This window comes from Synchiropus splendidus, chromosome 6 (assembly GCF_027744825.2).
Source record: "Synchiropus splendidus isolate RoL2022-P1 chromosome 6, RoL_Sspl_1.0, whole genome shotgun sequence".
Lineage (NCBI taxonomy): Eukaryota > Metazoa > Chordata > Actinopteri > Syngnathiformes > Callionymidae > Synchiropus > Synchiropus splendidus.
The window spans coordinates 2,813,078-2,838,651 of record NC_071339.1 but is presented as its reverse complement, the minus strand read 5'-3'; the positions used below and the strand labels follow the sequence as shown (position 1 = coordinate 2,838,651).

The following is a 25,574-nucleotide window of genomic DNA, read 5'->3' as shown; positions in this document are numbered from 1 at the left end:
TGTAACCATGGCAACAATTACAAGACTCGCTCCCCTCCTTCGGACACAGGTGGCTCTTATTGGGACCAGCTCCTTCCAGCCCTGGAGACGTTGGTGCTTCCCAGCCTCCTCTGTCTGACCATTGACCCGTCAAGTTCCATGTCTGCTCAGGCCTTTCACTCCTTCCATTGTACTCCAACTGTAACGTCTCATGCACACACATTCAGCACCCACCCGTCACTTGGTTGGTGACTGGTGTGGACGGTTCCTGAACACATTGTCATGTTCCTGGAGATGCATCTGACCTACCTCCGAACTTCATCAACCCTTCTGGCCCCACCTTGAGTCGACATCTGTCTCGACTGGTGTAGTGTGAAGACGCTCTGAAACCAAACTGGATTCCCTTCTCACTGCTATATAACACATCCTGGAAACAACTGATACCACGTTGGAGGAATGAACTCCCTTTAAAGATGCACACAAAACACTCAAGCTTTCACCTTTAAAACAACCAATTTATTTGTCTTCAAAAAATAAAAAAACAACTAAAACGTTTGACTATTTCACTGAGACCTATGGAAACAGTACGGAAGCACTGAGTCTGTGAGCACTTCAGTCGCTCTTCAAGTATGTCGAGTCCCGCGCTTCCCTTCGGAGGCCTCCACTTCTCCGGGGAGCCGGGGTTGAAATAGTCAGTGTCGGCGACTTTACAGGTCCAGCAGAGAACTTGTCTGATCCAGTGCCCGGGACCGGGTCCAGATGTGAGCGGCTTGATGTACAGTATTTGGAAAACAGCAAAGGAACTGCAAGCTTCAAGAGCCTGAAGTTCAAAATTAGCAGACAATATTTCACCGCTCCTCCATTTGAAGCCCATCATCATCACCAGCGGGTGGAGCTTGTTCCACAGGAAACAGATGAAAGTGACACTTAAAAGTCCGCATGAGCCAGTGCGCACGATAAAACCAGGAAGAACTGCATCGAGCACATCTCACCAGCGGATCAAACGGATAGAAACCCAAGAGAGCGCGGCACGGATGGCGCGTTCACTGGCGGCTGATAAAATACAAAATTGTCCTTCGAAGTCAAAAGTGCATTTAACGTAAGTGCTTTTATCTTTAAAAAACTGAGTACTTGGTGAGTCTGAGTGTTATGTGATTCCAGGTTTCTTTCTAAAAACAACGTTGTGTGCAAATCATACGGAGCTGCAGTGAGGTCGACAGTCGCGTGACAATTTAAGGTCCAGCAGACTCTTGCGCAGACAAAGGTAAAAACGCACCGACGTCACGAGTGTATGCAGGCAGCTCAGCGCCATGAAAATTCAGGACCCTCCGCTTCACCCGTCGCACTACAGGGCTGCAGGCCACGGGGGGGTAAAGCTGTCAACAACTCTGCGCTCATGAGGAATCAAATCTCGGGGAATTTCTTCGTTCACATTTTTAAGTTTGTAAGACTTTGGATTTTTCCGATGAGGAACTTTGTAAGGTCGCGACAAAAAACAAAAGGTTGAAAATATTAAAATATAACAAATTACTCCCAAGAAATATTGACAAAAGTACCTGAACCGACTCGCCAGAATATGAGTCTCGAACTAAGTGGGAAACTTGTTTTTGCACTTTGAATAGGTCACACGGGCGGAAACACAGGAACTGGACGTTGCTAGTAATTCATTATTAAGAGAGGGTTTATAGACATATACTGCACAGACCTCTCTGCCTCTAACTGGGACTCTTGGAATGAAACCTTAAATATCGTCACATCCTTTAATGATGAGAACTTTACCACGAGCTCAGATGATTCTTTGGTGTGTTGACGGTTCAATGACGGTGATTTTCTGGGGTCACCTGTAAACTAATGTACGGGGAAGCCCCTGGATCGAACGGATCTCTGCGCACCTTGCAACCTCAAGTCCAGGAAACTGATTTGGTCAGCTGACTGCAAAGCACCTGAACACACCAGGGGGTTGAATGTAAACAAAGGACCACACACTACTGCAGTAAAGTCGAGAACTGATGTTCGGCGGACACATGATGCGCCGCTGCCACTTCAAGCCAGTGAACTAGTGAACTAGTTTGGAGGCGGAGAGTGGCACTTCCGCCGAGTGGCAGGAGCCTGCTGAGATTAAAACCATCTAAAGTCTTGTTTATCTTCTCCACGGTGACCAACACCAGCTAAGAGGATCAAGCGGGGGCTTCTGTTAAGCAGCACGAGGACTCAAATCAACTTCAAATACAGATCTGAAAGTGAGTAAACAACACGGCCCCTTTAAATCAGCGCTGCTCCACGTGGGGTGAAATAACTTTGGCTCACTAAAATCTTGATTGGTTGTTAGTCACGTCTCATTATTGACACTAATATTTACACGTAGATTGGTTTGTCAGGGTTGGTTCGAAGAGTTTGGGGGGAACCTCACACCCGCGCTCCAAGCATTCTGCCATTATTGCTACACAGCGGTTCAACCCCCGACTCAGCACTTCCACATGACGCATGTAAACAAAGTCACTGGCGAGAGAGAGAAATAAAGTGCACGGTTCCTTCACCCTTACGGCCCCGGCATGTGCCAAACTTGCAACAGACTAAAGGAGTCACCATCCATCTCTCCTGCGCCGAGCCCTCCGCCGCCTCCTTTTCATTCACCACACATCAGATATGACGCGGCTCACATGCTTTTGAGAAGCTTCTCAAACGTGAGAAAAGACGGTTGAAGATCCCCCCTCTGGTACCGGCTATTGTCTCCACAGCAGTTTAAAATCCACGGACCTTTCAGCAAAAAAAAATCAAACTAAAAATCCTCTGAGCTGGTCATCTGGGGTGCAGCAGGAAGCGATGCAGATACTCGGAAATGGCCTCCCAGTGGCGCCACAGGAAAGCGAGGAGGACGACGTACAGCAGCGTGGAGAGCGTGCGGCTGCGGGTCTTCATCAGGGGGACCACGCAGTTGGCCACGGTGGACACAAACACCAAAACCACGGCCATGACAGCCAGCAGTACGTTGATGAGTTTGCCCAGGAGAGTCCGGGCCGTGGCGTTCTCCAAACCCTCCAGCTGCACCACCTGCTGCTGCTGCTGCTGCAGCTCCATCTTGGAAATGCGAGTCTGACATGCTTCTAGCGCCTCCTGGACGAACGACAAGCAGTGTGTTGTCAAGTTTATGCTTTTAGTTCACACTTTTCTAAGGTACTTCAGACTTCACTACTCCACTCAACGCAGCTCAAAGGGAGAGTTCCAAAACATTGTGCGTGCATGTGCGTGTGTGAGAAAGGTACCTGATTGTCTCTGGCTCTCTCATAAGACTGGTACGCGATCTTCTCCTCCATGCTCGCCAGTTCCTGTTTCAAGTTAAGGATTTCGTTCTGGTGCAGCTCCGTCAGGTCGTTGAGTTGCTCCTCCAGTCGCTCGCACCTGCAAAGTTGCCGACCACGGTGTGAAGCCAACAGCCTCCCAGGGAGAAGCGGATGTTGAGGGGGGGACCCACCTGTATCTCTCCTCCTGCAGAGCCTCGTGGATCAGCGTGTGGTCCGTCTGGTAATGAGTTTTCAGGCTCTCGAAGGAGTCCTCCAGGCGGCTTTGGTTGTCCCTCACCTCTTGGATCTCTTGGAAAAAAGCGTCGAAGCCGGACAACTGGGCAGGATCCAGCGTGTTCCCCCGCGAGCTGGGTGGACCTCCGGGCGCCCCGGTGGTGCTGTTGGCCCCCGCAGAGCCAGACGTATTACTCGAACAATCTTCCTCGCTGCCATATTTGGGGCTGGACTGCAGCTGCCCCGGCCCGAGGGGCCTGCTGCCTCCAGCACTGACGCCATCGTCCCCCGGGATGTCCTCCGAAGGGTCTTTGAGGACGGCGATGTTGTCTGCGCTCCCAAACTTGTTTCTGAAGAGGGAGGCGATTTCTCTGGGTTTGGACACCACAGCTCCTGCTGCGGAGTGTGTGGCTTGAGAAATGCTCGACAGGCCGCCGGTCACCTGGGGACACAGAACATTCACTCTCATCCTCCTCAGTCCTGCTGTTGACATACAGAACGACTTCAAAGACATGTAGGACCTCTGTGAACGTTTAGACGTGGTGATCAGAGATGAGCAGCAGAGGGCGCTGTTTGGCTAATCAGGTATAAATCGTAACAATTTGGGGAGTTTTAAGAGCCGTGGTGTTCCATCAGTTCATAATTTAGAGGAGCCGTCTGATTTCTTTACTCTTTAGTTAAGCACTGTACTTTAGACTGGGTGATGGTAGAGGCACAGTGGAGCACAAACCTTGGCACCAACATCTTTCAGCCCCTGGTGCATGTCTCTGAGCACGTCTTTGGGCTGACGGGGGATGCCATTGTGTTCCACCTCACGCAGCTTCCTGTGGTAGTGCTCCAGCTTCCTCTGCAGTTGCTGAATAGTCTGCGCCGACTTTTGGTTCTTCTTCTCAAACACCTGTTTGATGCGAGCGCTCTGCTGTTTGTCAGCATTGTTGGCCAACTTGAGATACTCAGCCACGTTGTCGTCTCGGGCCGTTTGTTCGATCTTGATCTGCTCCGTGAGTTTGAGGATCTTCTGCTGCAGCTGAGCGATGGCCTGCTTCGTCCTCTGAGGGTCTGGCGTGCTGTCGACTACGTCGTAGCCGTCGGCGCCGTACGAAAGGGCGTTGGGTGACACGGCGGGGGCTGATCCATCGTACCGATCCAGCTGGAAGAGAGCAAGTTGCAAATTGTTCATCGCAGGGCATCCCATAATGACAAACAACCACACAAAGTTACATCCCAGATAACAAAGAGTCACCAAATGACCTGTAGGAATGTTCTAGACTAACCAGAGATAGAGGTTCGCTGACTGCGTGCTTCATATTATCAAGGCACATGGACTTTCACCTTCAATAAAAAGCTTTGATGCATGACCAAGAGAGAAACAGCAACGACAGACATCTTCCTGTCAGATTGATTTGTCTTTGGTCCTGCCAGCCAGCTCTGACCTGAAGTACACTCAGGCACAGCAAAGGCTAAATTTAGAAGAGCTTAGAGCACATAGTGGCCAAACTCTCCAAGGCAATCTGTGACCTCCCCCACTGACAGCTCATCCTCCCATTCACCAGTTCATCCAGCAACATCAAGCCAAAGTGGCACGGTCACGCTTGTTATCATTCAACACTGAGATCCTTCCCTGAACAGAAAGTCAACAATCAGAATGTCTCAACATTCTCATATATTTAGCAGAATACAACCCACACTAATGACTCAGGACTAACATGGTAGTGAACAGCAACAATAACATGTGAAAGGAGAAATCAGGTTTATATTCAGCTTCTCAGTGCAAGAATCCATGGAGACGGAAGCAAACATGAAATACTTTCAGGCATCCGTACACGCACTCCTATTTAGTCCCATCGCAGGGTCCAGTCCATCAGGCTACTAAGGACACCCTGCACAGGAAGGCATCCATCAGACAAGCGCTCGCACACAACCCTCACACCAGCAGACAATCTAACAATTCACCTCTTTTTGTTTTGGACTGTGGGATTACATGCTTTAGAAAGAAGAGAGTAATTCGCTTTGTTGCATGCAAGAACAGGGCTACATTGTGTTTGGTGTCATCGCAGTGTCGACGTGTTCATGTGTCACAGGTGTTGCATTACAGTTCAGTGACTGAACTCACAGATGAGCTTCGGTGGATGTGATCACTGACCTTGTCAGGCTCCTCAGTGGAGTGGTAGCCCGACGTCAGCAGCATGTCAGCGAGCGCTGGGCTGCTGGGGGTGTCGGTGGTAGAGGAGGAGCGAGGGCGCCCAGCCTGCAGCAGCGCCTCATGTGTGCTGCGCCTGTGGATTTGAGGGCTGCCTTTCTGCGGAGGGTCGCCCGTCCCTCCGGTTTTGCTTCGGCGGCTCTGCAGGCTGGTGCCTCTCTTCATCATGGGTGGCGCCCCTCTGATCTGCTGCAGAACACGGCTCAGAGCTGCGGGAGGGGCGGAAGCAGCAGGGTTGTCAGAATCCAGAGGGACAGCGGAGGACACAGAGGGGTCCCCTCCTTCTGAGCCTGCGTCTGTGAGTTCAGAGGAAGGGGTGCCTGTGCTGGAAGAGGCGGCGTCATGTGGGGAGACCGAGGAGCGTCGGCGCTGAGGCTGGAAGAAGTGCTTCAGGCCGTGGCCCAACGCTCCCATGTTCTCCAGAGCATTGTGGGTGATTTTGGACAAGCCGTGTTCCGACTCTGACGCCCTCCTGCCGCCCTCAGGCTCGGCCCGGCCACCCGAATCCGGCTCATCAGGACTGGGTTCACTACTGCCCTGCTCCATCAGAGACCCCCAGTGTCACACTCAGGTTCTACTTGGGGGTGCGCTACTGGGCGTAGACACCCCCCCACCCCGAGAGGTTGGTTGCAAGCCGGCAGGCGGAGGGGATGACGTTCTGTGGAGCCTTTAGAGTGGGCATGCATCTGTGGCTGGGCTCATAGTCATGCTTGTCTACCACAAAAAGGAAAATAAAATAAATTACGACATGCAGCAGTGAGTGATGAACAGAATCAAGAGTAGCAGAAAACAAATCATATCGGCTGAGTTGATGCCGTGTATGCCACCTGCCTGAGAAGCTCATCGAGCTGTGTCCAACAGGTTTCTGACGTTTTAGAGAACAGCTTGGGGCATGTCTGACAGCACCAACTCAGTTATGCAACATAAACAAAACAACCCGAACATCACATGAACAGTTTCTGAAATATGGTGTCAGGATTGCACACGTCCTGTGGTATATTTTCAACATCTCCTCTGCAAAATCAGCCTGAGTGCAATACCCATATTTGAGAAAGTATTCAAACCATAGCAAACACAACTGACAATTTAAATGAATCCAAAACAGGTGAAAAGTGTCAATGACAAGGGAGGTGAACAGTGTTATATATATACATATATATTAATTCATTAAATGTGAATTCCAAACATGGTAATTAAATAGGCACCTTTAGAGTTTCATATTCAGAAAATAAACCTTATTTCCTCAGTTACTGGGTTGCACCCATAAAATCTACCTTTTTGTAATATGAATGGTAACAATTACATTACAATTTACAAAACAAAATGTCTTTTTCCCCCCACAATGTTTTTCCTTCAGTAGACAGGACCAACACTGAAATCTACTCAGCTTGTGTCCCAGCACAGTGTATTTGATCATGGTGTCAGCTCGATGGCTATTTTGGTGCATCGTCTTCTGTCTCATCTAAAGGTGTAAATCACCCTGATTTCAAAATGGAAATTGTGCTTAAACACAAACTTGAGATCACATTGCTGCTCCTGCGTTTTGAAAACAAAAATAATCATACATAGAGTTGAACAATAAATTCGGAATATTTATCCCAGAAATGTGAGCTGAACCTGAGACCCACCGTGTATAAACCAGTAATACATCATAAAGAAATAAAGACTTTGATGCTGTTCAGAGTTCAGTGACATGAAGTGGACCCTCTAAAACAACATGAGAAGAGTTTCATTTTCAGCTCTTACCATCAGCCCAAACTCCGCTCCTCACTCTCAACCCAGAAATGCCTGAGTGGAGAAAACAAGCACAATGGTTTATCTCTCTGTCTCAGAAATACTGTCTCAAAAAATTGTAACTACATTTCACAGAGAAGAAAGCACACAAACCGAGGCGAAGAAGACTAGAAGAAATGAGTGCTAAAGGTTGTCACGGCTGTTGTAGAGTAGTGTATTTACAATCGCATCAACACACTACGCCGCAGGGGAAACAACGCTATGTGTTACAAAGTTGCTTGGAGGGAGTCAAGGTTGTGTGTGCTGTGCACAAGCGTTGTTTTAGTATAACTAGCACGTACGAGCTCATACAGGTTTTAAAATAGTCATTAGGCGAAAGAAAAAAAAAACAAAACTTACTGTTCAAGTTAATCTAGTTCTGCATAGCAACAATTCACACAGGTTTAGCCATTAGAGCTCTTCTGTCAGTCCATCCCAGTAAAGGATGATAGAATGGAATATTCTACCAAATATCTACATTGTCAAGAACAACAGTGACAATATAGCCAAAATACTTAAAATATGTTACTTGCATTCTCTACTTTAAAACATAGCATAACTAACAACAGTCAAAATCAGTTTGTATTGCACCACAAAGATTGTAAAAGTTTAAACATACTGTAATACCATGGTTGGAAAAAGAAACTAAACTATCTCAATATTTATCTAAAATGTCAGTGATAAATATATGAAAGACCAGAGTCCCAGGTAACATAATTTGTCAGGATGCACACAGCACTTCAGGCAGCTGTGCAAGACCTTTGTCTGACCCATTCCTTGTTTTCCAGATCAGGATACCTTGAATAAATACTGACAAACTAAATATTTTCTCCAAAACAAAGCACACTCCTGCCGAGTCAACCCCTACCTACACTTGGCTTCGGAGAGCAATCGGCTGCATACCTCAGAAGTGGTCATCAGCAGTGGTGTGTAGTCCAGACACACAGTCCAATAACCCAAGAGGTGTTTCGCACTTCCTCCACTATGTATCATGTAGAAGTGGTTCAACTGCAGAAAATCTGTAGTCAGCTTCTTCCAATGAGGTTTAAAAAAATCACATGCTGTGAAGAAGAAAAGACAAAACAATCAACTATGTTCTTTGTATTTGAATAAACATCCAAACCTTATGTTGTGCAAGTCATTGACACATTGTTGACATAATTTATTAGGCTAAAATGCTCTGACGGGATCAGCTCTTATGAAAGCAACTTGATATTCGCTACTTTATTCCAAAAAGCAGGAAGTTTCCAGTTACACCAGATCATCGGCAGGTTAAGTGCATGGGCGAAAAGAGCTTGGAAATAAGACTCAATTGATATATGAACGATGCCTCACTTTCTGACCATTTATTACTCAGCATTAATGCGGTGTTGAACCTTCACTCTCACGTTGTGGACTGGATAGACTTTTACTTGACATTTTCAGTTGAAACGAAGAGTATATTTGGACAATGCCTAAACAAAAACAGAGTTACCAGCCAATACACAGAGGGAGTGGTACAAACGCCACATATCCATTTCCTGCATTCAACAGGAAACGCCTCCATGTCGGACTCATGACTCAATTTGACTTAACAGGCTCAAGCAAATGAAAGACCAAGCTTAATTATTTTCTGCACAACTCTCGGAGGCCGCACGCCTTAATTAACTGCATATTAATGAAGCGTGTCCAGGCCTTTTGGGCACAGATATCAGCAGCTAGACTGACCTGGAAAAGGTATCACACAGCACCAACCAAGCACAAGACATTTCTACACCCACACAATGTAGGGATTCACAAGAAAAGAGCTACAACACTGTCTGATATTGTCATTCTTTTATCATATTTTGGATTGTTTAAAACACTTATTCAGCAAAGTAAATCAATATGGTGGAAAAAGCCAAACAGTCCTGCGATCAAAAGATTATGATGTGTATTCCGGTACTAATGGCTTCTCACAGTGAGAGACAGACTGAGCACTGTTTGGGCAATACATGACTTATTTTAAATGTTAAACTCAAACGCAAACAAGAGCAACTACAGTTCACATTTGCAGTTGAAAATTGACGTCAAACAAGAATGGAAAGGGTTTTTTTAATACTTTTTTTTTTTTAATATCTGAACTTGATAATGATAAATGAGTGTTTAGTGACAAATATAAAGAGTTAGATGTTCATCTGGAGCAAGATTCGTTTATGCAAATGAGCTTTCAACCTACATACCGATATCATTAGTAAGTAACAGGTGCATTGAGCTTATTTACCTGACTTGTCAGTGTGGCGGCGCTAAGCTAATGAAAGCACCTCTGAGTTGAAACTCAACTGAAGTTTTGAAAAGCAGTTGACGTGTGTTTTGCCTTAGTGACCGAAGGCAAACATCAGCTTTGCCTCAGATGCAGGTGGATTTAGTTAGCAGCTGACTAGCTAACAGCAGCAGGCCTGCTTAAGAAAGCGCCGAGACAAAATAACATTCATTTAAAGGTCCGTTTAGCTCATGTTTCAGGGTCGGATCCGTTTGACCGCCTCAGTTTTGTACTCTGATAAATGTTGCGCCTCAAAATATGTTCTCTTCTGCTTCGAGCTGTAGTTAGCAGCGCCAGCTAACGTGGTGCACCCGAGGGTGTTTAGTTTACTTAACAGCGCACACGGGAGCAGCTGAACGGGGCGGGGTTTGGGTGTTTGTTTCTATGGAAGTCGACACATTCGGGTCAATGTTTGTGTGTCGCTGGCGGTCTGCTATTGCACCGCGGGCTTCAACGGTTATATGTTTGCTATACAAACGTGATAACACATCACGATCATTTAAGCCACTAAACGAACCGCTATGATTTACCACAGTGGCACGTGCATACATTCAAAAATGGCCTCGCTCAAGAAAGCGATATATTTCTAACTAAAAACAAGAGGATGAAGAAAATAACAACCAAATCCTCAAATAGTTTACAAAATTAAATTGTGGTAATCACATTTACTGGTGTACAAATGCAAAGAGCTTGATCATTTTGAGATCAAAACTGAAAATCAAAGTTTCCCCCTGATCAAAATCAATTTCTTCCAAAAGCTACAGGATTTCCAAGTACCAGTGCTCCATATTAAAAACAGTTTTCAGTTTGAATGAGTCTGCTGGTTACCGTTGTCAACACCGAGAATGTAAATTATTCTTTGCAGCCAGTGTTTTAGCAAACATGAGGTTTGTTTCTATATTTCTAGAGCCTCACTGACCTGTACCTGTTTGAAAAGCCTGATAAGATTTTTGTCTTCAACTCTGCAATATCTAACAACAGAGAAATGAATGTCTCATTACTGATCATGAGCCAAATAAAAGAGGTCAAATACTGAAATGCTGGTAGCTGGCATCCCTCTCAGAGGCAGGCTACCTTGTGCCAAATGCTCAAGAGTTGAGGCTGTGTTTCTTGCATAGAAATGAGCCAACTGAAGTAGTGCAGGAAGCCTGAGAGGTTGTGACCTCACCTACTTCTTTTTGGAGGTGTATGTCAAGATTAGTGGTGATCACAGGGGACCACAGAGAACACATTACTATATGAGTAAAGACAGGTTAAAAACCAAAACAACTTTTTGGAGAGCAAATCTTGCAGCAGATTCACTCTTACAGACTACCTGAACTGTTAGTCGACATAAGACCTGTATGGGTTGACAAATAAAAATATGAATAAAAACAAACGTATGTAAATGGTTGTAAACACTTGTATCGTGTTAAATGTTGTATTTGAATTTTAATTTATCAAAATACGATGTGTACGAAGTGTATGTGTCCTGTGTAAAATGGTCCCATACTTTCTAGGTATTGGATCACGTTGGTCAAGTAGCCTTCAACATTTCCGTTCTTACTGCAGATTGTGCTACACAACAATGATGTCACAACTACTCCACTAATGAACCCGTCTGCGATTAATTGAGTAATTGATAGCTATGTCAACTAGTCCTTGATAAACCACAGACTTTAGTAATTCTTCATTCCAAACCCTTTTCAGGAACAAAGAATCACCTTCATTTCAGGAAGATATTTCCTTACTACCTAGATCTCACAACCAGCTGGGTGTACACATCTACCCTCCAAAAGAGGTCGAAGATTCCCCCAAAACCACATGAAAAATCACAAACTGGACTTTGGATCTCAGTTAAAAAGGTACTCTTCCGATTTTAGTGAGAAAAGCCAGCTATACACTTAGGACACGGCTTTAAGACACCGACAGTTTATGTAGTAACAAGTGCATTGCACAAAATAAAGCATATTTGGAGGAACTTATGTTTACCGATCATATATTGCCATTCCATGAGAAGTTCATAGGTCAACTACGTTCAATGACATTGAAGAAATGTAATTCGTGCCCAAGAATGATGATCACACAAATGGGTGACCAGCCACATTTCCATGTTGTCATTGTAATCGCTTTCATTATAGTATCACATTCTTATCTTTTATTTAAGCTGTATAAATGGCAAGTGCTTTTGTGTTGTGGCTGAAAAACATGGTGTCAACTACTTAGCATCAGTACCACCTACATGAACCTGAGAAAATGGATGATAACTCAGTCATTGTTCGAAATGTGTCAGATAAGTACAAAAATAAGTACAATTTGGCATGATTTAAGTTCCTCCATGCGAGGACCGCTCGGCTGGTGTCTCGAATCCACCCTGCGAACACAAACCTCGCCCATCCAGACAATCCTGTGAGACAAAACAGGCGCTAACTGGGCGCCTGTCCACTGGTGCTGTCAGTTAGCAGGCTGCTAGCTTGTTAGCTGGAGGCGAACACGACAACAAGACAAACAACCATCGCCCACATAACTTCGCTATAAGCCACGCAACAACACCTCACACCGCGCAGGTTCGTTTTTCATTCAAAGACCGCCGCCGAACAACCTATTTACAAAGCTCGAACTTACATGGACGCTGAGAGGATTGTGTTGATGACCGTTCATTTCCCCCGATGGTGAAACACTCCCACGATGACGTCACATAGCGTGCTCCACGCCAGAACAGCTGAGTGGCAGCGACTCCGGCTTCAAATGATTCACCCAGGTGAGACGAAAAACAAATGCGCATCGCTTTCTCAATCGTCTCGCTGAATACGCATCACGACGTGCCGTTTCAGTCAGTGATTCACCGATGTTAAAAACAGAAGCTAAGATGAGTTGTGTTGCTAACGAACAATAAAAGCAATAAACGAGACTGCAAAGCAAATTCGATCATTCAAAATAAAAACGTGACTCATGGAAATCTTTGAGTGACTCAGTGACTCCTACAACAAACGAGAACAGCAGTCAGACAGCGTTTTTTTCACTCACTAGTAAAATTTATTTAAGCTTGAATGTTTTATTAATCTTCTTACACATCACTCACAAACAACATGCTGTGGTTTATTCAGCCAAACGGATTAAATAGCTGCTGTTTCCTGTTATCATTTTGGTGAGTGCCTGGCCTTTGTGTGCTCAAAGTCGGAGCAGCAAGTGGACGCTGATCTTGTGACCTTTCTCCTTGTAAAAGATTATCCAGGTAAGGATATGATCGATGGGAACGAAATGACTTGGTAAACCTAGCATGTGGTCTGATACCTTGTTTCTGACGGTAGGTTCAGCCAAGGCGTTGGAAACTGGGGTCCTAGATCAACCTGCAGTGACTGAGCTTTGTCACGAGGTGGAGCAGTTGTCTCAGTTACACGCTTACTTTGAATGAAGGCGCAACCCTCACCTCCAATTGAAAGCAAGTGGTCTGACCTTTTAGGTCTTCTAGCGTCAGTCCGCCTGGAAGCATCTTCACTGCTATTCCACAGCTATTACTGATGGCTTGAAAGGGACAGCCATCTACCAGACACTGAAATCAAATGGTGCCCATCCTTAAAATAATAAAATAAGCAATTTTGGAGAGACAATCAATCACTTACCTTTCACTTTAAGTTCCTGTTCAGTAACCAACATTTACAACAATCCCATGAATAAACAGAAACAGAAGGCTTTATTGAAAGAACAGTCATGGTCATTGGGATCACCCGTAAGAACAATGGGAGGACATAGTTCTGACCTTGTTGAGGGAGATCAAACACAAACAATGTTGTTAAAATAATTTTGAAATATCACTCAAGAACATTTGAAAAGAAAAAAAAACATTTTTGGGGAATTTACAAATGTGCAAAGAGAAGTGTACGTCTCTTCATGGTCTCTGAACAGAGAAGGTGGCATCCGGGACACTGGAATGAGAGGTCCATCATGAGTGGTGTTAAAAAGCAAAAAAAAAAAATCATCCTAATAATATTTAATCAGTCTTGGCCTCACTGATGTCCATGAAAAAATGAGGTGCCTCGTCTTTTTGACCTTCAGAGTCATGCGAATGTCACTGCATACACGGATGGCTCCATCAGCTGGCTCTTATCATCCATGAGATTCTACAACGCTGTACAAATACAGCAGCAGACACCAACGTGTTGTGAATCATTGATGGATCATGTTTCATGCCTGAAATGATGTATAAGTAAAACTGTTCTCAGGTGTTTTATGAAATATTTGTTTTGTCTGGGAATGAAATACAGTGTGAAATAAAGCATGATAATGAACCACTTCTTCAACTCACACTGATCATTTGTAGAGAGTGATACTGTAGTTTATTTTATCACATCCAAACTTTCAAATACAGAGGAGGTTTCTGCCACAAGGCTTCTTTCAAATGACACAAGGGTGACAGGTCTCTACCAAGAGAATATTTTAAGTGATGCATGACAACGTTATGTGCGGTTGTCTATAAGAAGAAACTCTAATCTTACAAATCTCACACGCCCTTCCCGTTTCTTTGGTCCATTTATAATCTTCCCTCACAACATATTCTTCTAAAAATAGGAGGGTCTCATACTGATCTGTCCTCATGTGACCTACCTTGAATGTTAAAAAATGTGGATGACACAATGTGAATGTTTTGGTTGGCCTGCAAAAAAAGTCAGCAACACAGAATTAGAGACAGTAACGTTTATAGTTTAGGTAACAAAAAAAAAACAAAACAAAAAACAACAACATTGGAATAAATAAATTGGAATGATAATGTGAATACTGAACATTTATATAAATGTAAAAATAATGTTTTTGATTTTTTTTTTTAAGATTATTTTAAAATCAGAGAAACGGTTTTAAAGTTTTAAATATGACAAAATGTTTTCAGGATTTTTTTCTTTAAATGTCAATGATTTTTGCCACAAATTATTTTTGCCAGTAATTCATGCGGCACACACAACACAAGTGTTGTTTAGTATCTTTTCTGTTGTGACCTTGGGCTGAGTGGGAGTTAGTAACACTCAAGAATGATCAGCGAGACATTCTAACCAAAAGTTGCTAGGATCATGCTGTAGCTGGTCTGCAGAATAAAAAAAAAAAGCTTCATACAAATACAGCAGTCTTTTGGTCGGAAAGTGCCTTTTATTGAAGCAGTTTATTTAGCATACACAGAGAACAAAAGTAGTGAAATATAATCATTCAGGCAACTATGTTACAATTATTATTATAATACTAAACTTTTTACATTTTCACTATTTATTCATTATTTTTAACCCCAATGCTGAAAGTCTGACTTTCTCAGTCAATTCCTCAAAAGACTCGCCATAACATCTGTAGCTTTAAAGGACTCAAGCTGTGCACTACTGCCCTCCAGATCACCTTTCTCAGACAGCAGAGCTTCCCACCTGCTGAGCTGATGGCTGGATCACTCGCCAACATCTGCCGCTAACTTTCTCTAATCTGTGTATCTGTTCTCTATATCCCTCCGCCTTCCTCCATCTGTTCTCATTTACCATCTCTCCTTTTCATTTGCTTCGCCTCATACTAACGCACTAGCTCGAATAATCCATCGACAACTGAATAAAAATAGGTGTTTCCAGTAACAGAAGGGTGCAATGAAATGACTAGCTATTAGGCACTATTTGAGTTAGACATAAGTATCTGGTCCAGAGTTCACAACAGCCTCACACTTCTTTGAATGATAAGATACAAAGTTACATATTCAGTTGGGCAGTAACATTCTAAAATGTTTGCATTTTCTCCCTTATGACGTGACATTTCTAAATAAAAAATGTTTAGTTTGCGATCAAAGGTCTGTGACATCATCATCTGACCACTCACGCTGATACATCCCTGCAGAGTATCTTGAATTTAAATTATCCCTCTGACTGTGATTTGATTCAGAAATGAAACTGTGATCAGCCGAAGCGTTCCGAGTCCCGAAGTGGTCGGGAGACACCGGAGTGGATTCTGTTTCCAGTATCCAGCCGAATCCAGCATAGGCTTGAGGCAATATTCTTGTTTCCTGCTCACTGGTGTCTTGTCCCAGTGTGTGACTCCAGGCTGGAGGAGGAGGGGTGAAGAGTCCTCCAGGTATGAGGTGTCTGGGACTCAGAGCGTTGTCAATGCTTCGCCGCAGGTTAATCGGGGAAGGTGGCCTCATTTCAAATTCTATTAGCGACAGAATGCATTCACGCTCGTTTAGCTTTTGCCACAAACTGGCCTCCTGAGAGTCGTAACATCCAACATGGGCGGCTTTGCAATCGGACGCATTAGTTGAAGGTTGATTATCATATGGAGACGTTATGTTGCTGACTTCCGATGGATTGTACTTTGCCCAGTTATTTGGAATGAGGTGTAACCAGCTTTCTGGTGTTTTTTTAAAAGGCATCCCTTGTATAAACGACACGATTCCATCCCACAGCATCTTCTTCTCACTCTTCAAACCCCCAGATTTATCTTTCCCGTTGTTTACTTTCTTATGACAACTAATGGGTGACCAGAAGATCCACGATCCCAAAATGAGCAAGGAGAACCCCCAAGATATTTCAAGTATTCTCGCCCAAAATTGGCAGAGCCACCAACCCCAACCAAAGCGTCTCCAGTTACCCAACAGACCATAGAGCCAGAGCAGGCTAAATATCTGTAGGCAGCAGCAGAGAGTCCCAAAGAATGCACAAACTACGGTTACCTGTTGGGCCCTCCTTGCAATTCTCTGAGCAACACCACACTGTGCAGCAGATGACCCACGATGGACTTTTTTGTAGAGGAGCGTTTTCACAAGAATCCCGACGCAGAATAGGAGACCCCAACTGAACGACAGAGTCTGAAGGACAATAGGGAGCTCAGGGAAGCTAAATAGTGGACACAGGTCTGCGACAACCAGAAGGCTAGTATGTAAAATGGCCAGTCCTCCTAACACGCATGGGTGCATCAGCTTCCTTGGGAAAGGTAACATCTTTAACCCTCGGAGTGTGATCAGTGGGAGCGAAACCTGTGTCCACAGAAGAAGCTGCATCGGGACGTTATGCAAAGCTGCCAGAGTGGCGTGAGACACGATTTGACGAGTCCCATAAGGATCAAGTAGGAGGAGGACAGCACGGAGAGAACCACTCACGATCAGCAGACTGTTGGGCAGGATTAGATCACCGTGAAGCGGAGAGGTTAGAGTGCATGCTCCAGCCATTCCAAAGGCTGCCAAGACTACCATCAATATGAAGAGGCCAGCTGATCCGAAAACATGCAGCTCCCAGGCAAATGCGAGCGTCCGCCGCATGTCGTTCCAGAGAAGGCTAGTGCCATTTACGTTCTTTGGAATAATGCAAGGTCTAGTGCCAAAGAAGCAGAGGTGTTCTGATACATCTTTCTCTGCCATTGAGGAAAACACATATGTTTCCATACCTAAAGGGGAAAAAGACAAAAAGTGTGAATGATCGTACCTTCAATATAGGGCACTTTCTGAAATGTTAGTAGCTCTTTGTACCAACGTTATAATTATATGGCTAAAATGTAGATACTATTGTGACTAGGGAAACCAATAGATTAAAATTTTAATCTCCATTAATATGAGTTAACATGTGATTAATGGCAAGTGAATGTAGCTTTAAGAAAGACTTTATCAACACTAGAGTGGCCAATAATGCTTTCCTCTTGCAAACATTTATTTACTACAACAACTTAGCAAAACAGATACTGTCAAGAACATGTTTACTGGGACCTCAGAGGGGCTGAAAAGGTTCCAAAACATGCTACATTGTAAGCATCATTGGCCACTCTGGTGTTGATTCAGTTTTCTTTTAAGTTACATACAGAACAGATACATAATGTGTCAGTAATATGCCATTAATCTAGTGCGATTAATTGAGATTAAAATATTTTATCTATTGACCAGCCTAATCACAATCAATTAATTATCTTATTTTAAAATTAAATAGCTAGTGAAGAGGCTAACATGAAACATAAAAAATTCAGGGAAACACCTAAAGTAGAATGACTAGTGGTCAAATAGATTTTAGTGTCACATATGTGAGTGAGCATGCATTGTTGCAATATAAGGAGAAAAAATAAACCCTTAAAGATTCAATATACATGATCCAAACACGACAAGACACATTAACATATCCTGAAATATAATAGTGATATTTAACCAAGTAAAACATAGCGAGCCAGGAATGCACGTACCAGTAAGATCATGGTCGTTCGCCACGCTCGAGTGTTTCAGCTGCTCCCCTCTTGCAATGAGACTGTCTTCAACAAGGGCACCCTCATGAAGATCTGCTGTGATAACCTGGTCGCTGGAATGAACCTGCCCTGCATCAGACGTCTGATTCTTTACTCCCACCTTTGTTTCTAAGGAGGAGGAAGTGGAAGGAATAGCTTCTGGGATTTTGTCTTGCCGAAGCTTTTGTGGAAAGTGGCTGAATGGTGTCTGGTGTTTTGTAAAATCATCATGATTTTGCCCACTTCCCTCAGCAGACACACTATCTGGGCTATCTGGGAAGAGAATGGCCTGACGGGGCAAGATGGATTGTGAGTTGTCGACTGTTTGTCCACAGCTCCCAAGAGATGACAGAGACAGGGAAATTAGGATGAAGCAAGACAAGGACCCCATTTTCACACCTGACCTGAATTGAAAGGAAAACAAAGAAAACACAATATTCAAAAGACTTTCTGAAACGCCTAATAAACATTGAAATTGAATGTGTTTTTAGAGGTCACTCCAATCTTAAATTCAAGTGCTGAAGCAACATTGCATTGATGCAATGATACAAATAGGAAGAAATAATATGAAATACCTTGAATTCCTCCTGTTGCCACCAGTCTGTTGCATCTGTCGTCCTTTCATCAGTCTGAGCTCTTATACGATCTGCCCATTGCATGCCGCTGAGGTTTACACTGAGTTTCTAACACATTGGAACCCCAAATAAGTTCTTAGCCAGCAGGTCTTAAAGCTGGAGTCTTATTCCTGAGGCACCGGCTGGCTAGCTGGCTGTCGGCCATCATGATATCGTATTTAATGACCGTACCATAGCAGCGACAACTAAATACAAGCTGTAAAAAAAATGGTTATGCCAGAGTAGACAGCAAACTAGAACTCAATTTAAAATGTTAAAAAATGAACTAATGAGTGTGCAGTTTTGGCGCATCACTCTCCTCGACAGTTGTGTTCTGGTAAATCCCTCTCAAATGGATTACATTAAGATTCTTAGAGCAGCAGAAAAGTCACATGAAGTAGTTTGCTCCGCCAACTTAACCTGACACCTCAAATTAAGATTTACTGCTCAATGGAAATGTTGATTGGTAAATATTAGCTTTAAAAAAGGTAAGATACATTAAGGAGAAATGTCACTGGAAATGGAGAAGATCACTTGAACTCTGAAGACAATTACGTGATAATCATAACAAGCGCTTTCAAATAACATAAATGGTTAATGAAGAATTTTTAGTGTTGGCTATGAATACATTGGTACATAGTGATTCTTATTCAAGAATGCAGTTACAATAGTTTGTTATTGTTTTTGTTTTGTTTTTTTCAACAGCTCAATAAAGATAGGAAAGCATGGAAAAATCTTGGCTTTTCTTCTGAGGACAATTTATTTTTTCAAGGTGAACATACTTGGCAAAATAGTTTTTTCCACAATGCTTTGGTTGAACTACAGAAATATTTACTTGCTGTTTTGATACATTTATGCGAATACCTACAGAATAATGTAATTTAAATTGTCATCCAATTATACCTGTGTGTTGTAGCTGTACATCAAGAGGAACTGTAGCTCTCCAAGGTTTGTGAACCCTAGTGTAGAGGCTGCAGTGTGTGAGATTTAACTCCTCATTGTCCAGTGAACAGTGGCAACAGACGGAGCGCACACTGCATCTCCGCCGGTCCACCTTAAGAGAGGCGAGAGGCAGTTTGTTGTGGGGCGAGCAGGGGAGGCTCTCGCCAGCACATGCCGGGCTCTTTAAGGATGACTGGGGAAGTTACTCTCCGTTAAAGGCACATGCTTTGCTTTGGAAGGAATCCTTACTATTGTCACAGCAGAAATTGACGACATTATTTCACTTCGTTTACACGCACAGTGGGAAAGTCGCTGTTCAATTAAAACCGTCTTAGATCAACTGTTATGTAATTGAATGATTGCAATACAACTATATTGCTCTTGAACGGAATGCAAACACAAGGCTGTTGATCGTTTGCTGCTGTTTTTATATATTTAAAAAAAAAAAAAAGAAATAAAAAATGAAGTTTTAAAATTATGTATTAATCATTAACACACACACACACACACACACACACACACACACATATATATATATATATATATATATATATATATATATATATATATATATATATATATATATATATATATATATATATATATATATATATATATATATTGTGGCAGGACAAAACATATATATATATACACTGAACATTTTCCATATCGACTCCTGTTGGGGGGGGGCGCTGACCCTGTTGTGATTCATCCGAGGCCTATACTTCCGTCATTTTGTTAAAAATATACTGGAAAACAATCGCTGACGATGCGTCCAGACGTGTAATCATACGGCACACGCTCCACATCAATCCGAATATCTATGGTGGGACAGTAACTGGGTGCGTTGTCGCCGGCGGAGGCTTGTTGAGCCCGAACAGGCTCGCGCTCACCCTGAAACAAACAGACGTCAGAGACCTCGCCTTCTCTCTGCAGTTAATTTTATTGCAAACTAATCGGAGCATTGTTAGCGGGCTTTTACTGCTCCGACTTGCTCTGAAGTCTGCTTCTTGGCATGCTGACGGTAGCTGGCGGACGATTATCGGCTTTTTAGTTTTAAACACCGTGCCTTGGCGGAAAGGAGAGGATTTCGTTTCATTTAAGGTAGCATGATGGGATCCACAGACACCGAGCTAACATGCTAACAGTAGCATGTCTGCCTATTGACTTTCGCTTTGTTCTTTATCATTAACAGTTATTTTTAACCTCGTCCTCCGTGTGTTGTGGAAAGGTGTTGACGATGATGTTGGAAATGTGTACTATTTAAAATGAGGTTTTATTCGGATTTTTTTCTTGTGTTGTCTTGTTAGCATAGCGATGCTAAGTGGCTAGCAGCTAGCATAGCCAATGTGTGTGCACTGTCACTTTAGTTCCTGAACACTTTAACATCTTCCCCACTCACTCAACTTCATGTTGCCATAATATCATTTTATTTGAGAGATTCAAGTCTACTTTTAAAAACGGCATACATACCTAACTTGCGTCCGGTTAAACGCCCCTGATGTTAATGAAATGTATATTAAAATAGAAGAATGTAGACAGCCATAAAGACTGTCCTAAGATGTGTGGTTCCTCTTACGTTCGCTACTTAAATGACCCTGCCACATCTCTTTAAACGGTCGGTGACTGAAGTGTGTTTTTATCCTCTTTGATGTAGTGACCATGAATGACCAGGAAGGTGGTGTGGTGTCCTTTGACGACTACGTGAGGCAGAAGGCCCGGTCTGTGCCCCAGCACCGCATGAAAGAGTTCCTGGACTCTCTCGCCAAGGGTCAAGAAGTTTTGCAGGAGTTTAGTCAGCAAGGAGGAGCAGCAACCACTACAGCAATGGTCTACCAGCAACAAGAGGGCAACTGTGTCTACACCGACAGCACAGAAGTTGCTGGCTCTCTTCTGGAACTGGCCTGCCCGGTAAGAGCAGCGAAGACTAATCAACTTTGCAGTGGGTTGACTCGTCTATATATTCCTTTGTATTTACATTCCACCAGGTTCAAGTGACCACATCTGAGGTTTCCTCCCAACTCCCGGTGCATCAAGGATCAAAGCAACAACTTCAAGTACAGGTGTGTGATCTCTAATGCGCAAATTCATTTGCAACGTGAAACATTTAGTTAGCATTTACAGTGCATTTGCATGTTGGCACATTTATGCATACTTAATATACGCACACACAAGTCACTCCTAATTGTAAGTTGCAGGTCCAGTGAAACTTTGGAAAAACCACAACTAGTCCAGAAAATATGGTGTTTGAATACAGTCATTGGTATTGTTCCTTCATTCCACACCATTGTAGGTCCAGATTCAGGAGCAGCAGGTGCTTCAACAAGATCTGCAGGGGATTACAACAACTCAGCTCACAGAGGAGCAGCAGCAGCAGGTTTAGAGTGATGTTTAATTTCTCCCATTTAATTTAATCCAACATGTTTAGTAGCCGAGGTTCACCAATTTGTCCTTATCTTCCAGATTCAGGCACAGCTGGTTGCAGCAGTATCTGGAGGAGAGCAAATTCAGTTAACTGGTGCTCATCAAATCCAGCAGATTCAGCTGCCTGATGGCCAACATATTCAGCTTGAAGCTGGCCAGCAGATCCAGCTTCCAGATGGTCAGCAGATTCAGCTACATGATGGTCAGCAGATCCAACTACATGATGGCCAACAGATTCAGCTCCACGATGGTCAACAGATCCAGTTGCACGATGGACAACAGATTCAGTTACATGACGGACAACAGATACAGTTACACGATGGCCAACAGATTCAACTGCAAGGTGGACAACAGATTCAGCTACAAGGAGGGCAACAAATTCAACTTCAAAGCGGCCAACATATTCAACTGCAAGATGGTCAACAGATTCAACTACCTGATGGGCAACATATTCAACTCCAAGGTGGCCAACAAATCCGCATCCAAACCATAGAGGCTATGTCTCCTTCTTTACAGCAGGATTCCAACAGGGAGGCAGAGAGGCGATGCGGCACGGTCTCTGCAGTACTACAACCAGCCAAGAAACGTAAGGTCGATGGCCCCATTGCAGTGTCCTACACTGTCCCCCAGGGCCAACAAGTAGCCACAGTTCTTGCCATTCCTCAGGGACAGCAGCAAAGTTATGTGTCTCTGCGACCGGATCTTCTCACTGTTGATAGTGCTCAATTGTACAGCACTACTGGAACAATCACAGGCCCCACTGGTGAGACTTGGACAATTCCTGTTTACTCAACTCCTCAGCAGCAAGGAGTAACTCACATTACCATACCACAGGACACGTATAGCACAGTACAACTTGCGACTACAAACGGTAAAACGAAAACGACTTCGAATTCATCATCAAAGTCTTCAAATGAGCAAAGTGGGACACATGAAGAAATCGTACAGACACTGTTCCCGGCCCAATTCATGAATGGGAATATTCACATCCCTGTGGCTGTGCAGACTGTAGGAGGGACCTACAACACCACTCAGTCGGTCCAAATATGGGATCCGAATCAACAACACAGCCAAGGAGAGGATGGAGAACAACAGCAGTTGCACCTTCAGGTTTGGTCACATTTTATTATGTAAAAAAGTGTTGTAAAATATGAAACAATAGATTGTGCTTGTGAATGTCTTGGTCTACTAAATGTGTGCTATAGACATATGGCACAGTGAAATGAAAGGTTTGTTTAAAATAAGAATAAAATAATTGTTTTTATAAGGGCTCTATCACTATGATAGCACTGGTGAATCGTGGTGAATATTTTGTCACACATAATAGTAGTGTTACTGAAAAACAATGAATTCTGAATTGATCGTCTGCAGGGACAGGAGTCAGATGCTAATGGAGGACAAACTTCAGAAATTTTGGTGCCGGTTTGTCTTAAACCAGAGGAGGGTCTGGAGGTCTGGCGTCTTTGGGTGAAACGGAAAAACACAGAACTGAGCAAGCAGGAGAAAATAAAGTTTGCTCCCATTGGACGTAAGTCCCCTTTCAATATTGCTGGTAGTCATCAGCCTCATGCTGCTCTTTGAAAATAGACTTGTTCTCTTCATGTAGGTCGCCAACCCCTTCGTTTCCAGGAAGATCTGGTGTCTAGTGCCGTTGCAGAGTTGAACCTCGGACTTTCCCTGATGACCAGCGAAGCAAAGGGATCCGATCAAGAAACGTTTGCCCCAGATGTCCTGTTTTATGTTTTCTTATGCATTCAAAAGGTGTGTATTGCGTCAGATAGGACCTTGCTGGACCAGCAAGGCCTTGTAAAGCTTTGTTTTGTTTTGTGTTTAAGTATCTTGCGGAAAATGGACGTGTGGATGATATTTTCTGTGATCCGTACTACACCCGCTTCTGTGAGTCTTTACACAAAATCCTCGATGGTTGGAAGCCAAGTGTTCACCCCATGGGTAAGAGAGAGCCAAGTTGCTTTGAGCTGTGTTTAGGAGCGTGCGTGGGTGTAGAATGAGATGAAGCAGAGTTGTGGTTGCTCTTGTTAGGTTACATCATTCCCAGCCATGTGACAGAGGAGATGCTGTGGGAGTGTAAACAGCTTGGTGCACACTCGCCAGGAACGCTGCTCACGACTCTGATGTATTTCAACACTAAGTGAGTTTCACAGTGACCTCCTCCAGAAATGAAATGGACCGGGATATTTGAATCTAAATTTTTTTTTTTTTTTTTATGTCGCAGATATTTCCATCTTACGACACCTGAAGAGCACCTCAAAGTAGCATTCTCTAAAGTCTTAAGACACACAAGGAAGAACCCTACAAATCCCAAGGACAAAGCGACCAGCATCCGCCTCCTGAAAGGTCAAAGTTCACACAGTGTTGGACAGAAAGGTGCCCACTATATTTGATATATTGCTTACATGTCTGTTTCTCCTTTTTTTTTTTTTTTAAACGCGTTTATACAATTATTCTGTTGTTGCTATCGTATCTATTTCCAGTGAATCGACAAATGGAATGTAGAATATGGGCGCTAATGCAAGCGTTTCCAGCTAATTCTGTTTTGTATTGCCGTATCCTGTGGTGACAGTTGAGACTCCATGTTCTCATCGACTCTCTGTGATATTATAGTTCCAGATGACATGTTTGATGAACAGATCGAGGACCCAGAGAATCCTCTTCGTTGTCCCATTAAACTTTATGACTTCTATCTATTCAAGTGGTGAGTAAAAGAAGATGTCTGTGACGTGGTTCTCTTTCAGTGGCTAATCAAAGGTTTTCATCTTCCACTTCAGTCCACAAAGTGTGAAAGGACGCAGCGACGCCTTCTACATGACGCCGGAGCACGTCGTGGCACCCAACAGCCCCATGTGGTACTCACCGATGCCTCTTACCAGTCAGCAAGTGGAGCAGATGCTGTCCCGCATCATCGTGGTCCGGGAGATCCAGGACATCATAAATTCTGAGCATGTTCTCAAGTGATGGTCGGGACCAACGGAAGACGATGATAATCCTCTCAGTGTTGACTCGGCAGTCAAGAAACTGTTTTTCTCAAATCAGACTGTACGCTTGATAGAGCGCCGCCTCTCTGACAGGAGCAAATCACGGACGTTTGAGACCTGTCCGAGGCGTTTTTTTTCAATTTGGGTTTCCAGTTGGTACATCTGTTGGCAAGAATTGTAAGCTTTTGTTTTTGCTATATCAAGCATTGCAAATTGTTTTCACAGCAAGAGGACTGGAGCAAAGATGGTGATTGTCTCACTTGAATGACCCTGTTAACTGAAATTAGATCATCTTAATGTCATGATTCTCTGATTAAAACATATTCCAGTATGACACATATTGCTTTTTTATGGTGAATGTGACATCGCCACGTTCAGTGTTTCAGTCACACGCTTTTACAGTGATGCACATCGACTGTGGTATCAACAGGAGCAGGTGGTGTTATTGTATTGTTGAGACAGGAGGCTGTGATCAGCAGGGTTTTGTGTTTGAACGGCAGTCTGAGGTGAACAATGGCAGGTGATTCAGGATTGGTTTGATTCATCAGCCTCTTGGCTGTTTTCACCTCAGTATAAGCAGCAAACTTTAAGTTGCTGATAATGAAAATCTGCTTGTTCAGAAAACAGGACAAACCAGTGTGTTGTGGATGAGCCAAC

The 25,574-nt window shown here is 43.6% G+C and overlaps 3 protein-coding genes across 7 annotated transcripts; 1 reads left to right on the top strand and 2 right to left on the bottom strand.

The window, feature by feature from the left end:
• Positions 1–314: 314 nt before the first annotated feature.
• Positions 315–12,570, bottom strand: tmcc1b (transmembrane and coiled-coil domain family 1b). Of its 3 annotated transcripts, none has more exons than XM_053868023.1 (8): positions 12,353–12,570; positions 8,371–8,528; positions 7,441–7,482; positions 5,638–6,408; positions 4,306–4,644; positions 3,452–3,936; positions 3,243–3,378; positions 315–3,093 (listed from the first exon to the last, which is right to left on the bottom strand). In XM_053868023.1, the coding sequence occupies exons 4-8, from the start codon at positions 6,238–6,240 to the stop codon at positions 2,779–2,781; spliced, it is 1,878 nt and encodes a 625-aa protein (XP_053723998.1). In that variant the 5' UTR covers positions 6,241–6,408; positions 7,441–7,482; positions 8,371–8,528; positions 12,353–12,570; the 3' UTR covers positions 315–2,778. The 3 variants fall into 3 exon arrangements, with proteins under 3 accessions (XP_053723998.1, XP_053723999.1, XP_053723996.1); XM_053868024.1 differs by having other exon boundaries at positions 316–3,093; positions 4,225–4,644; positions 5,638–5,903; XM_053868021.1 differs by having other exon boundaries at positions 316–3,093; positions 4,225–4,644; positions 12,353–12,568.
• Positions 12,571–14,858: 2,288 nt separating this feature from the next.
• On the bottom strand, positions 14,859–20,994 carry LOC128760541 (uncharacterized). The gene is made up of 4 exons (XM_053868017.1): positions 20,974–20,994; positions 18,520–18,627; positions 17,906–18,348; positions 14,859–17,125 (listed from the first exon to the last, which is right to left on the bottom strand). The coding sequence occupies exons 2-4, from the start codon at positions 18,567–18,569 to the stop codon at positions 15,531–15,533; spliced, it is 2,088 nt and encodes a 695-aa protein (XP_053723992.1). The 5' UTR covers positions 18,570–18,627; positions 20,974–20,994; the 3' UTR covers positions 14,859–15,530.
• On the top strand, positions 20,226–25,251 carry LOC128760538 (transcriptional regulator QRICH1-like). 3 transcript variants are annotated; one of them, XM_053868013.1, is made up of 12 exons: positions 20,226–20,342; positions 21,158–21,411; positions 21,489–21,563; positions 21,794–21,877; positions 21,964–23,034; positions 23,296–23,452; positions 23,531–23,685; positions 23,760–23,874; positions 23,965–24,073; positions 24,158–24,309; positions 24,547–24,637; positions 24,711–25,251. In XM_053868013.1, the coding sequence occupies exons 2-12, from the start codon at positions 21,163–21,165 to the stop codon at positions 24,895–24,897; spliced, it is 2,445 nt and encodes an 814-aa protein (XP_053723988.1). In that variant the 5' UTR covers positions 20,226–20,342; positions 21,158–21,162; the 3' UTR covers positions 24,898–25,251. The 3 variants fall into 3 exon arrangements, with proteins under 3 accessions (XP_053723988.1, XP_053723987.1, XP_053723989.1); XM_053868012.1 differs by lacking the exon at positions 20,226–20,342 and adding an exon at positions 20,373–20,604; XM_053868014.1 differs by lacking the exon at positions 20,226–20,342 and adding an exon at positions 20,618–20,773.
• The last annotated feature ends 323 nt before the right edge of the window (positions 25,252–25,574 follow it).

Excerpts from the sequence above, each read along its gene's own strand:
- tmcc1b (XM_053868021.1), bottom strand. The coding sequence starts at position 6,240 with ATGGAGCAGGGCAGTAGTGAACCCAGTCCTGATGAGCCGGATTCGGGT. Across the intron at positions 4,645-5,637 it reads CCACTGAGGAGCCTGACAAG|CTGGATCGGTACGATGGATC; the intron begins GTCAGTGATCAC and ends GCTCTCTTCCAG. Across the intron at positions 3,379-3,451 it reads CTGCAGGAGGAGAGATACAG|GTGCGAGCGACTGGAGGAGC; the intron begins GTGGGTCCCCCC and ends GCAACTTTGCAG.
- LOC128760541 (XM_053868017.1), bottom strand. The coding sequence starts at position 18,569 with ATGAAAGGACGACAGATGCAACAGACTGGTGGCAACAGGAGGAATTCA. Across the intron at positions 18,349-18,519 it reads GGCAACAGGAGGAATTCAAG|GTCAGGTGTGAAAATGGGGT; the intron begins GTATTTCATATT and ends CTTTCAATTCAG. Across the intron at positions 17,126-17,905 it reads GAACGACCATGATCTTACTG|GTATGGAAACATATGTGTTT; the intron begins GTACGTGCATTC and ends TTTCCCCTTTAG.
- LOC128760538 (XM_053868013.1), top strand. The coding sequence starts at position 21,163 with ATGAATGACCAGGAAGGTGGTGTGGTGTCCTTTGACGACTACGTGAGG. Across the intron at positions 21,878-21,963 it reads CAGAGGAGCAGCAGCAGCAG|ATTCAGGCACAGCTGGTTGC; the intron begins GTTTAGAGTGAT and ends CTTATCTTCCAG. Across the intron at positions 23,686-23,759 it reads TTTTCTTATGCATTCAAAAG|TATCTTGCGGAAAATGGACG; the intron begins GTGTGTATTGCG and ends TTTGTGTTTAAG.